This window comes from Pistacia vera, unplaced genomic scaffold (assembly GCF_008641045.1).
Source record: "Pistacia vera cultivar Batoury unplaced genomic scaffold, PisVer_v2 Contig364, whole genome shotgun sequence".
Lineage (NCBI taxonomy): Eukaryota > Viridiplantae > Streptophyta > Magnoliopsida > Sapindales > Anacardiaceae > Pistacia > Pistacia vera.
In genome coordinates, this window is record NW_022196184.1 from 358,451 (window position 1) to 371,846 (window position 13,396).

The 13,396-nt window shown below is 35.8% G+C and overlaps 2 protein-coding genes across 3 annotated transcripts; one reads left to right on the forward strand and one right to left on the reverse strand.

The window, feature by feature from the left end:
- Positions 1-1,548: 1,548 nt before the first annotated feature.
- LOC116140158 lies at positions 1,549-6,997 on the reverse strand. Of its 2 annotated transcripts, XM_031425780.1 has the most exons (7): positions 5,312-6,995; positions 4,568-4,623; positions 3,965-4,234; positions 3,634-3,870; positions 2,926-3,045; positions 2,532-2,660; positions 1,549-1,915 (listed from the first exon to the last, which is right to left on the reverse strand). In XM_031425780.1, the coding sequence occupies exons 1-7, from the start codon at positions 6,942-6,944 to the stop codon at positions 1,895-1,897; spliced, it is 2,466 nt and encodes an 821-aa protein (XP_031281640.1). In that variant the 5' UTR covers positions 6,945-6,995; the 3' UTR covers positions 1,549-1,894. The 2 variants fall into 2 exon arrangements, with proteins under 2 accessions (XP_031281640.1, XP_031281641.1); XM_031425781.1 differs by lacking the exons at positions 1,549-1,915; positions 2,532-2,660 and having other exon boundaries at positions 3,602-3,870; positions 5,312-6,997.
- Positions 6,998-7,140: 143 nt separating this feature from the next.
- On the forward strand, positions 7,141-10,573 carry LOC116140176 (keratinocyte-associated protein 2). Its single transcript, XM_031425811.1, has 5 exons — positions 7,141-7,222; positions 8,150-8,308; positions 9,120-9,171; positions 10,024-10,090; positions 10,207-10,573. Exons 2-5 carry the CDS (start codon positions 8,153-8,155, stop codon positions 10,295-10,297), a joined length of 366 nt encoding a protein of 121 aa, XP_031281671.1. The 5' UTR covers positions 7,141-7,222; positions 8,150-8,152; the 3' UTR covers positions 10,298-10,573.
- Positions 10,574-13,396: the final 2,823 nt, after the last annotated feature.

Here is a 13,396-nt window from a genome sequence, read left to right on the forward strand (position 1 = left end):
CTCTCTTGTGAAAAAAGCCAACATAAATAAGCCTTCTTTTTTTGTTGTTGTAATCTTAATTAAAGTTTATGCACTATATAAATGAGAACAAAAACAAGCTTTGAAGAGAGTTAACAGCAGAGATATCTCAAGTCTACTTATGAGTGTGTTAAACTAATACTGAGATTTTCCATACCTGTGAAGCGTTAGAAGAAATTCGAAAAGATTTAGGGCTGTCTCAAGGTGAGTATGGTATCTACTAGCTATAGCTTGATAGATAAACAAAACAAAACCAAAACAAGTAGTTGTAGCAGGAGAAAGTGAAATGAGAATGAGGCTAGCTGCGGGTATACATATACAATAAATCGGGTTACATGCGTATCTTGAAGAGAGTACGCTGAAGAAAAGAAATGCTAGTCGACAAAGAGAAGAAATGCTAGTCTTACCATAAGTTATACAAAACCCCGACACAAGAGAAACACTAGCATTTGCCACATCACCTGTCTCATCATCTATGGTGGGGTTTCTTTGTATAACTTGTGGTAAGACTATCATTTCTCGAGAAAGAATGGGTGGGAAATGAAAACTATATACATACGCAAGGAACACAAGCATTTGCAATTGCCACATCATCTATGGGAGGTTTCTTTGTATCATCCCTTCCTAAAAATGTCCCCATGAATCTCCAAAAAGTCTCGTCACCACCAAAAATACCCAGATTATCCCTCCAAAATCAAAATACCCAGATTAACCCTCCAAAGTCATTTTCAAAAATACCCAGATTGACATCCAAAGTCATTTTCACATATACCCATGGGCCATGATCCTCACCTATGTCCCCCTGAATCTCCAAAAAGTCTCGTCACTACGTAAAATACCCAAATTAACCTCCAAAGTCATTTCCAAATATACCCATGAACCTCACCCTATGTCCCCAGCGTCACTTCCAAATAAAGTCTCCATAGTCCACCCCATCATCACTTCCAAATGAGAGCCGCTGTCAACAGTACAAGTCCTGACTTCCTCAATCCTCTCCTTTTCATAATTTACATGTAACAAGTAGCTGAAATTTCTTGTGCAATCTGTTGTGATAATAGTGATATAAAGATGACAAATTAAATTGGGAGCACTCTGAAACGATATCTATGAGCAACATAAATTAGGAAAATGAGACATGCAGAGCAATATGAACTAACTAGGAAACTATCTTCATATAATGCACAAATCGTTGGCTTCTTTGGTCATTCTTGGTGAAAGGCTAACTCGAGACTACACAAATTTCTTTTTCTTTTTTTTGAAAGTGTTTACTATGATTTTTCATTTTCTGTTTTCACAAAATATAAAATCCGTATTTTTCTTAGTATTTACAGTTTTATTCTATTTTTCCGAAAATATAAAAAACTAGTATATCGAAGGTGTTTTCTTGTTTCACTGCTTAAATTTTTTACAATATATCAAACATTGACTTTAATCTCAAAACTAGAAAAGTTATAATCATTTTATTAAAACAGGAGAAAAGAAAACTTGATGAAAAGTTTTCCTTGTAAACAGGAGCTTCACACTCAGAGATCGTCAATCATGTATTTTACATGAACTTATATACATGACCATTATCTGTACAATGTTCTCTACAGAAAGAACGCCTTCCAGTTTTAGTATATTTCCTTTCCTTATTTATATTCTTTACACAAATGTCCATGTATTATTGTTCTACAAAGTTTACCAAGGACGAAACCACCAGAATACTAAAAATCTCCCATCTTTTGTCAGGGATCCATAATCCTATTCATAATTATCCTGGTACTCCATCTGTGTTTTCAATTCGTTCCCACAAAGTTCCCAGAAGTTAAGGATGGATAGCTGAGCTTTACAAATATAGAGCAACCAAAAGCAGCTTAATATGTGAAGAGTCTGATCACTTTCCGTAATAATATACCTGGTGTAATCAAATACACATAACACTGATTACAAATTCAACCATGATAAGGAAAATAAAACGACAGAATGCATTTTGGAACGCTCATCGCTAATATATTATAATCCAAAAGTTCAAACCCTTTAAACGGCATAGACTCTAAGTTTGATATTTTCATTGCACTGATAAGTATGCAATTTCAGTGGACTACTATACTCACATTTGTTACAATTACCGAAGTTGTACAATATTTAGACTTAATTTTTTTCAGGGCAATGTATTAACCAATTGTCATCAAATAATAAAAATTAATCCTTGCATTTTGATTATGTGAATACTTGGTTGGATGCAAAAATCTGCAACACCTCTGTTAACCCAAATGAAAATATATACAAAAAGAAGTTGGGCGTTTTAGTGATCTGTATCATGTGACAAAAAATCACAGTTCTTCACTCACCAATAAAGTTCTCAGATGACAGAAGCTAAACCACCATAACTAGGAAAATCATTAAAGACGACAGTTGTAGGTCGCACATTTTTCAGGAAAATGTCATAGCATCCATTTCAAATATGTGCAACAAGTGCAAGACAATGGCTTGATGCTCACAAAAGCATATAGAAGAAAAAAATGGCTTACCTTAACAGTTCGGTCAGCATATCCAACAAAAAGCTTTCCTTGCCAGTAAAACAAAGCTGTTATGACAGAACCACAGGATATTGAACCAATAGGTATGGCATCCACGTGAAACTCATTCACCATTAGTTCCTACAAATTGATAGCAACATTGATGAGTAACATAAGTTCCTAAATAAATGAAATATATATTAAATTTAATTCAGAAGAGTTTAGACAGAAACAGGATATTATTAGCTTAAAGTTAAAATCTCAGTTGAAAAGAACTTTCAAATGCAAATATGTACTACATTACAAGTTCTTAAATAGGTTAATATCAGCCATGAATCAGCTTGTCCGCCTTCAAGCCATACAAGAATTGATGTAATCAATATAATTAAACAAACAAATGATACACCTGCACACTGACAGTCTTGTCCCAGCCTCCTGTAAACAGCCATTTCCCCTCCATGCAAATAGACAGGATGGAACCATTATGTGTTTGCATGGATTTCATTAACACATCATTACTCCAGACCTGCAGGATGTAGTGTTGAAGATAATAAATTCACTGACTAAGTTAATCAGGAAAAAAGCTTGAAAGGAAAGCAGCATCTCCATATTGGTATTCCCCATGACAAGGAAACACTTCTATATATTCCCTATTGGCTCAAAAATCATATTCATGTGCATGTTCGAGCATACACATTTTTGACTGCGGAACTGCAGATGCACAATACTTAAGCATATAAATCAATCTTTCCTCAAGCTCAATGCAATGTAATTCTAGCATTCTACATTAACTATCTACGAAGTCATAAACTGCAGAAATCAAAGTAAATGTCCAAATCTCATATCCTCCCAGAAGTGGTGGTCGTTAAACACTCCATAAGGATTCTGCCACCTAAGCTTCATAATTTTATGATGCTAATAAAATATTAAATTCTGTCCCACAATGTCACATGCGAATTCTCTGCATAACATGACCAAAATAACTTTGGCAGGCTATTATAGACCACCTTGAAAGTTCAAAATTATTTCACTTACATGTAGTGTCAGCTATTCAATACCCATAAAACATAAACAGATCAAACCTGGCTCAAGCAAGTATCAGAGACTACAACACCTTTATAGATCCATTTTCATGAGCTGCAACAATAGTATGCTGATTGGCAGTAAGAGACAAGACAGAGTATACATTCCCCATACTGACTTCCTCCAATACCGTCAACAGACTATGATCACTTAGACTCCACAATCGGATGGTTCCATCCCAACTCCCACTATAAAGAACCCCATTGCATACTGCTAGTGTAGAAACTACGGATTTGTGACCATTCATAGTGCATGATAGGGCACCATCCTGTAAACGACAATACATTATGGATAATGTATAACATTTGGAAAAGATGAGGTTATAATTCGAATAGATCATGCGATGACAAAAAATTCATTACCAGCAATGACCACACTTTAATTGTCTTATCTCCACCGCCAGTATATAGATATTTCCCTAAACTAGCCAAGGCATGAATACCACTATAACGCCAATCCTTTGGTTCATTCCATTTCTTTATTGGTTCTTGCCCAAGAGGGAAACTAGTGCTCCATACAAATATACCACCTCCACTGTCACCACTTATGCATAATGGTTGTTCTTCATCCACATAGACTACTGCCATGACTTTATGCTCATGACCTTTGAATGTATGTACATGAGAAAAGTCCTGCACATAAGCACAAAGAAGGTAGTTGCTGAAAACAGATAACAGAAAATAAGCCTCAAATCCAATAAAATAATTAAAAAGAAAAAAGAGAGAAAACTTTATGCTCTCTCATATCATATCAATCAAACAAAATACTGAAGTGGATCTACTTACGCATTCAATATGAATAGATAAGAATCATGACGGTATAACAGAAGTAACCATTCCTTAACAAAATGCATAATAAATAGTACGAATACTCGTATAAAAAGTTTTAAAAGCAATGGATGAGGTTCTTATATGAATTAGAGGACTAAGGATACTTAAAATAATTGTTGATTTCACAGTGCATACCTGCAATGACCATACATGGACTGATTTATCAAATGAGGAGCTAAACAGGAACCCCCCTACAAGAGGGAAAAAAATTGCATTCAGAATAAAGCCGCAAAGTATGTAAGCTTCAAAACAACATTTTATAATAAAATGTGTAGCAACAACTTGAGCTTCAAAAAGTCATGCTCTGCAAACTTGTATAAACTAGGCAGAATAATGAAGAAAAGGGGAAAAAGAACAAAATACCCTTCGTGAGAGCAACTGTGTTATAGATATAAACCAGCACATGACATGAGTGGGAAGGAAAATATTTAGCTGAGGTGAGCATGAGAAAACATCAGAGAAACTTCCACTCTTCTAGAGTGGTTGATCATAGAAAACCATGCTTACAGCTTGCATTAGAAACTGTTTCATAGGTTATAAATAAAGATATAACTAAAGAGGAGAATGACCTCAGATTCATAAGCACTAGGCTTGCCAGGCTTCTAAAGAAAGGAAGCCCAACCATGGTTTGGATGGGAAGTGATTTCCATAAGCTGGCTGGGAGAGGTTCCCCTGCATTTTCATAGTCATAATGAAAAGGATTGTCTACACAATAACTACACGTCCAAATGTTTGGAAACTGAATAGATCCAATAGTTGACAACAACAAATGATGCTTATCGCAAGGATATCACTTCATTCTCAATTCTCAGCAATCTAGGGCAATTAAAATATGCAACAGATGAAGAACTTCAATAGAGCATTGAGTGAATTCCATACCTCCAACAGCTAATCCAGTGACACAATCAAGATGGCCCTGCATGTCTTTAAACTTTATATTTCCCTCTGTTAGCCCTTCAACTAAATCTTTGGTAACCCCTGTCTCCCCAGTTTGATCAATAGCAGTGCCATTGCAGTTCTCCACTGCCAGCAACCCATCTTTTTCCTCTGTCGATAATCTTCCCTTGGGCAACCAGCACAATTCTCCAAGGACCAAACAATGACCTTCATTCTCCAAATTTACTGCCTCATTGCATTTGATCATTTTATCAAATTTACATTTAATAATCAGCTCCCTCAGGCACCTCCACACATCAGTCAAAAGAGGACGATTCCCTGAATCAAAATTCAAACATTGACAAAACATCTGCTGCAAAGACACAAATTCTGAACCAATCTTATTTTCCAACAAAGAACTTACTTTCTCCACCCAACCCATGTACATCCCCAAACTGTTCTCTTCACCTGCTTTTGTGCTAACAAAACATATATAATGAACCAGCTCTTCATTAAATTTTCTCCCAATAAGGAGTCCAAGCAAAATACAAGCTAACGACCAGACATCTGAACCATACCCAACCAAATGTCTAGTCTCCCCAGATTCTGCCTCAATTCCCTCTTTCTTCAACAACTGAAACAGCAGCTCCGGACTGAAAAACAAATTTCTTTTCAATAAATCACTCAAAAGAACTCCCATTTCTTTATCACCAATCCTTCTACCACCACAACCTACTTCCACAACACTTTTAACAATCTTCCTTCCTATCACTAAAACTTCATTCAAATCAACAAAAACATGCCCAAAGTCATCAAAACTAAAGCAAGAGAAACCTAAACAACCTAAAATCAACCCTTGTTGATTAAATCCAATCAGTGCTTCACACATTTCCATACCCATCATTGCCAAACCAAACAATCCATCATTACCCATACCATCTTCATCTATCAAAGCCCCCAACGATTCCAACAAACTCTGATTCATTCTCTCACAAACTATGCACAAAGACCCATCTGCCACATCACCCCACAAGCCCAAAACTCTACATAACTTACTCACTTTCGAAGAACCTCTCAGAATGAAACGCAATTCATCTACCTCTTCCTCTTTCATACCACTCAAACACTTAATCACTCTCACAACATAACTATACTTAAACACAGAATCATCATCTGATATCAAAGAACCAACCTGAACAAGACTCACCCTTTGACTTCGACTTTGACTTAAACAACCGAAACAGGCACCACCATCTTCTCCAGACTTCAGTTCAACTAAAACGGCATCCTGGGGGAGAATATACTCTTTCCAGAGAGAGTAGAACTCATCAGACCACGTACGGGGGATGAAGTCCAAGTGTGGGGCAGAATTGAAATTCTTGGGATTGTTGTGAGGCTTTTGGGGATCCGGGTCAATGAGACGGAGAAGGTCGATATTTTTGGGGAGAGAGGAGGGGCCTTGCGGCGGGTACTTGACGAGTACGGTACACGCGGGGCAGCGGATGGTGTCCGGAAACTTGTGTGGCAGGTTCAACAGGCAGCTCTCGCAGCACGTGTGGCCGCACGCGAGAACGCGTGGAATTGTATACTCGCTGTCGTAGGACTGTAAGCACACCGGACACTCTGGCATCTCCATCGTCACGTCTAGACGAGGGACGAGTACGACCAACTCGTATCAGTAAATTGGTTTATTTGGTTTAGCCTAAGGCGTTTCATGCTGCTAATAAACGACGTCGTTGAGAAAAACGACAACGTTTTGAATCTTTAGTTTTGAACATTTTTTACCCCTCGTTTTTTAACTAATTACCGAGTCTACCCTTTTATAGAGTCTTAGTTAATTTGGCTTAGTCACAGATTCATAGACTTGGCGTGTCACTGACAGAGATCGAGATCGGAGGGTCTAGGGTTTTAAAGGTATGCTTTTGGACCATTTTTCTGTTTGGTTTCGTAGAAAATGTGGCTGTTAATGGATAAATTTTAAATCTTTTCCATCTTATTACGATCTATATTGCTTGTGAACCTGCCCTCAACTGAGCCCATGCACGACTTCAATTGAGGCTGTAGCTAAACGAGCTTTAATCTTTTCAATGTCTTTTTGTGTGATTGGTTCATGCTTTATACCATTTCACTGTAGATTTGGTTGTGAACGGATCGATTGTGCGCTTATTAGGAAATGAATGTAATTGTGAATTTATAATATCACTGTGCCCATTTCATGGTTTTTTTTGTAGTTCTAGTATGAAATTGGAAAATTTCATTTTGGGTTAACTGTCAGTGTGTCTGATTTGAAGCGTCAAAACGGAAGGTTCTCTCTCGATGGAGATTCTCACTGTGCTAGAGAGATGTTTCTTTCACTTGAGTCTCTGCATAAAGAAATCTTCAGAACACATTTTCGCCACTAAGGATATTGTTTACGATTTCTGTATGCAAAATTGTGCTTCATACTAGTTCTTTTGTGTTCTTAATGAATCTAGACCACCGGAGACCATGTTCATGCCACAAGTTTCTTTTTATGGAAGTTAGTTTCTGCCTTGCACTTGAAGTATATCTTCACAAAAGATAAGGTGTCGACTGAATATTTGTACTTGAAGGACTTATTGTTTCTTATATGCTGCGATTTAATGTTAAGAACTATGGTTTTTTTTTTTTTTTTTCTATTAGGTATAATCAATATTTTATATTAACATAGGCTTCAAAATGAGGAACCTACACATGCTATTTTCTTTGATTCTTTAGTTGAAGTGGGATTCACTTTACAATGGTGCATTTTTTTATGTTTTGACATTTCAAGTGGTTGAGTGGTTGATTGTGTATCTGATGCTCTTGTCACTAATTCTGCAGACAATGGCTGGGTCAGGGAGTTCGATGCTATATTCATTTCTTTTCTTTGTTGTCATTTTGTCTCTTCAAGAAGTGTACCGAGGCAAGTTGGCATCAACTGAGTTATTTACTATACTTGGAGGCTTCATCAGTTCTCTCCTGTTCCTTGTGTCACTAACTGTAAGTGATGGGAATCTCATTTCATACATGAGTGTTGTTATTTTTCTCAAAGTTCTATTTCTTATATGTTGACAATGTTCTTATCAAAAAATTGTTTATCAAGTCATAATTGAACTAAGATAAATATTGTCTCTCTAGTCATACTGTTGATATTATTATTTTCTTCTATGATCAATGAGAAATGTATCCATAGAGAAAAAGGGGTTAGTCTATGCACACAGGATGTATCCAAAGTGGTTGTTTAAATATTAACGTGTCTTTTGATTCATAGTCTATAGTGTCTTTATGTATTATAGACTGCAAAAATCCATGAAATTTTAATTTCTCCGAATGGAGACAAAAACTAAATGTCATTTAAGATGATTATTTGTTATGAGATTTCCCTCTCCCTGTCCCTCCCTTGCTTGTAATCTTCCCTTTTCTTCTATCTTGTGTTCAGGAAAAATGCTGTGTACTTTGACTGTCTTATGTAGCTCAAATCACTATTTTTCTGACTGCTAAGTTCATGAAGCATGTACATTTAAGCTTAGGTCTCTGTACTTGAAGATATTAGTTTCTCACATCCTAGTGATTGACTGGAATCTGGTTATTAATATGCACTCCCACAAATGGATATCTGTTTCTCCCATGTGTTTTTTCCTTGCCCTACACCTTTATAGCTGGGTTTATGTTTGTATGATTGGTTGACATTCTTGTAGTGTCCCATAAATCTGCAAGTTTAGATCTGCATACCAAGTTGGGTGTTTGATTTTGCAGCTTGTATAACTTTATTATCCATTGTTAATGTGCATGAGGTTGATTGTTTTTGCAGTTCATTGGAAATTTCCAGGAAACATGTGGCATGAAGACTGGATGGGGTGCTGGTGAGTGCACTTAATTTATATATTTCATTACTCTCTTCTTCCCTCCATTGAGTGAAGCCCAAGAGAATGAGTTTAGAAGGGGCCTTTCAAATGTTCCTGCATACTTCACTGTATTCTATGTGATAAGAGCATGGTATGAATGCAAACACATCTGCCCCTGACTTGTGACTTAGCCACTGTTGAGGATCCTCTGTGTAATTCATGCACATCCCATGCTTTTCTCTGCATATGTAAACCCCTATTTTATAGTCTGCTGCATGTGTTTCTTTGTTTAGTTCTTTATGACCTCTGTCTATGCATTCTACTGTCAATTCTATGCTTGTCAGGCATAAATGGTACACATCTTTGGTAACTCTTTAGTTGAGATAAAATTTGGTGCACAGCTTGGGTTTTCTCTTTAACCCTGTTGAAAAGCCTTGAAGTACTGGAAGATCATATGTCACTTTAGCTTGCTTACCTGTTGCCTCTAAGTTTGGCCTATTTGCCAAAGAGGATAGCAAATAGCTGACTCATAAGTTACCTAAATCTTAGACATAAAAGCCTTGCAATTGATATTCTTGTCTGTCTTTATCTGTCATCTTGCAGGTCACCCTCTTGTTGCTTCTGTATGATGGATATTGATGTTCAGTAGCAAAAGGGGGCTAGGAACTTTACCAGCACATATATTTATTTTTATTCTTAACTGCTTTTTATAAACTCTAAATCTTATCCATGTAGTTTTGGCATTTCAGAATCCAGAGAAAGACGTAGTGCCTGTGTAGTGTAATTCATTCACAATGCAGTCTCCTTGGTTGTAATATTTATAGTTCCAGAAGTAACTTGAATGAATCTTTTTTTTTTTTTATCTTGCAGTTATGATAGCTGAAGCAATTGCTCTGATTGCTGCTAGCACAGTCCACCGAGTCTGCATCACAACTTGGTAATGTCGAGATAGATATATTAATTCTGCTTCTATTATAAAATTGTCAAATTGGCATGAGAGTGGTGGAAAACATGTTTTCAGGACACTGACCTTATTCCTAAATCTCAATGCAGTTTCTTGTTCTCAGCTGGACTACTTTACGAGGTCAACAAGCTTTCAGGCATGATCCTTGCTAGAAGTGAATCTAAAACAAAGAGGCACTGAAAGAGATCTTATATCTTATTCGTATAAACACTGATTAAAAATTCTGTCATTTTATCTTCCATTCCATAATCATTTTTGAGTTGTAGAAGATATTTGTTAAATGAAAATTATAGAATACGCTGAGTGAGTTAAAAAATTTCTTTTATGCTGTTATTGGCCCCTCCTCGTCCATATTAAAATGCCCCTGAAACCTTCTTTTACATACTTCTGAAGAAGGAAAACTGAGTTTTAATTCTAATATTTTCGAGGCCCTTTATATTGCCCCTGTTGATTGTCTACTTTTATTTGTGGTGCCTTAATGTCTTACGATAGATAGATCAACAATGCTACAGACACCGGTGTTTTTACACCAAAGTTTTGTACCGACTTACGTGTGTGCTGACTCAGACCATTCAACTCATTTTTGCGTTATTAAATTTTGTCTAATGGACGGTCGTCCATAACATATAGACGGAAGTCTATTGCTAAATGAAATAAAAAATATTAAAAAAAGTTAGGGACGGCCGTTCACGGTCGTTCATAGGTTATGAACGGCCGTCCATACATATTGGATGGGCATTCATATATTTTGGACGGACGTCTGCAATGTGTGGACGGGTGTCCGTATAGAATGGACGTCCGTCCATAATTTGGTTTAAAAAGATTTAAAAAAATATTTGGACACCCGTCCATAATTTATGGACGGGGCGTCCCTTAAGTATGGACGGGCGTCCATTACATATGGAAGATCGTCCATACTTAAGGGACGCCCGTCCATAAATTATGGATGGCCGTCCTTTATTTTTGGACGGGCGTCCCTACTCTAATTAAAAACAAAAATTTAAATTAAAAAACTTTTAGGTTAAAAACTTTTGGGGAAAGCGTTTAAAAAAAAAAAATCAGTAGCAGTCTTCTTCTTCTTCATCCATCTGCGCTCTGCTTCATCGTGTTCTTCATCTCTAGTTCATCGTCTTCTTCATCTCAAAAAACAAATCAGCCGCGATAATTAGACACTTTCGTTTTTCAATTTTTTTTTTTTTTTTTTTTTTTTTTTTTTTTAATGGTGGATGAATGTGTTGGATTTACATTTGTGTTGAATGGAGTTGAGTTAATAAAGAGAAATCCAATCAATTTGGTGGGATTGGTTTGTGTGATTGACAAATAGAAGTGTTCTGTTTTGGGTGTTTTTGGCTTGGAAAAAGATAACATTTTTGTTGGTTGTGTTGTTCTCTGTTGATTATGTCTAAAATTTGTAGTCAACCATTGCATTGCTAGGCAAAAATTAGTGTGTCCAGTGGACAAGGTTAGATGATAGGGGTTGTGCAGTTCCTGCCTTATATAATTCAGTCTTCTTTGTTTGCCAAGATGTTGGCTATCAGATTTTACCATTTTGTTGGTTGTTTTGTTCTCATAAATGTATGTTAAAGCTTACTTTCAGGTTGCTTCATCTTCGTAAAGATTCTTGTTCTAGTATCAGTGTTAGCTTTCTTTGACTCAAAATGTGTAATAATTCAATGTAACAAATTGTCTAAAAGGATTTAAAAGACAATTTTCAATGTTTGTGTAAAACTGTGCAGTGCTTCTGCAGATTCATTGCCTGAAACCATCGAGTGAAAAATGAGGTCCCATAGTACAATCACAAAATCTTGAAAATAAGAAGTTTACTTGAAGCATATCCCTATTCTGGAATACCAAGAAAAAAAAAAAAAATGATGAAGACTTTATGCAACCTTCTATAACCAGCCAACCAACCTCCCAAATTCACTTCTAACTTTGGCATCCTCATGCAATTCCTTCGGTTCAATAAATATGTACACTTACAATCTGTCTTTTCTTTCTTTTTTTCAAGAAACAATGAAACATACTAAAGGAAGGAATCAAGAGAAACAAATAAAAAGAAAAATCTGAGTGTTGTGGAAATTGATAAATATCGCCATTTTTTAGGGGTTAATTCACCAAATTAACTGCTTCTTAAATGTGCTCTCTATATTTGACCACCAAATTAGATTGATGGTCAAAATAGCCTCACCTCCTCTCTTATTTTTCATTTACAATTATCCTGTAACTTTAACTATTTGTAGTGGGATAGATCTCATCTCTTAAAGATTAGTACTGATTATTCATTTCTTTTTTATTGTATTTAATGGATTGTAGGTAGCAAATATACATTTCATAGTCTAGGAAACCTAAAGTTCTTAGATTTGGTGCAATGTTGTTGTGATTTTAGATTGTCAAATACATGAAAAATAACATATTTGGTTGTCGATGTGGTTTTGTACCTAGCATGATGACATATAGTGCATATTTAGTTAAAAATTTAGGTTCTAAATCATAACAGAAACAATTCTATACCTAGTCGAAAGAAAATATTTTCACCACCTTTTATCAATCTTTATTTTATTTTATTTTTTCATTTTTGTGTTTCCCTTGATTTATTTTGAATTATTTGTTCTGTATTTTTTTAATTATTGTAATAAATTGTTAGTATAGAAATTTCCTGGTTATGCAATAGTAGAACTTTGGAGAATCACACAAGAAAAAAACTCTGTTAAGTGAAAAAGATTCAAGAAGATGTGTGGATTTCACAACCTCCATTGTTTTATGGGACAGAATATGGTTACCGGAATGGTTGTATGAGAGAGCCTTTATATAGTGTTTAGGATGGTAATAAATCAGTTGATAATCCAGGAAACTATTTTCATCCACTGTTTCCAAATGTTAATTAATACCACAGGAAGTATCTTATAAAGCAGAAATTATTTGACCATTTGCCACACATTTTAAATGATGTAAGTGATTTAGTGCCAATTAATCTTGATATTTGAGAAATATTCTTTCTGTTGTTGATGGTTTTTGTGACTTGTGAGTCGATCTTCTTTGATGGTTTGACAAAGAGTTCAAACGATACAATTACTTAATGTTATGTTTTAGTTCTATCTCACTATGGATATGTTTTTTTCAGGGTCAAAGCAGAAAATGGTAAGAGTAAAAAACACAACCACTCCGGGTGGAGGCTCATCGTCATCTGGAGTCCAATTTCGAGACGTGCAACATAAAAAGCAATACAAAGAGATGACGAAAAGAGAGATTTGTCTTGGAAGAAGCTTGGATTTAGGATTT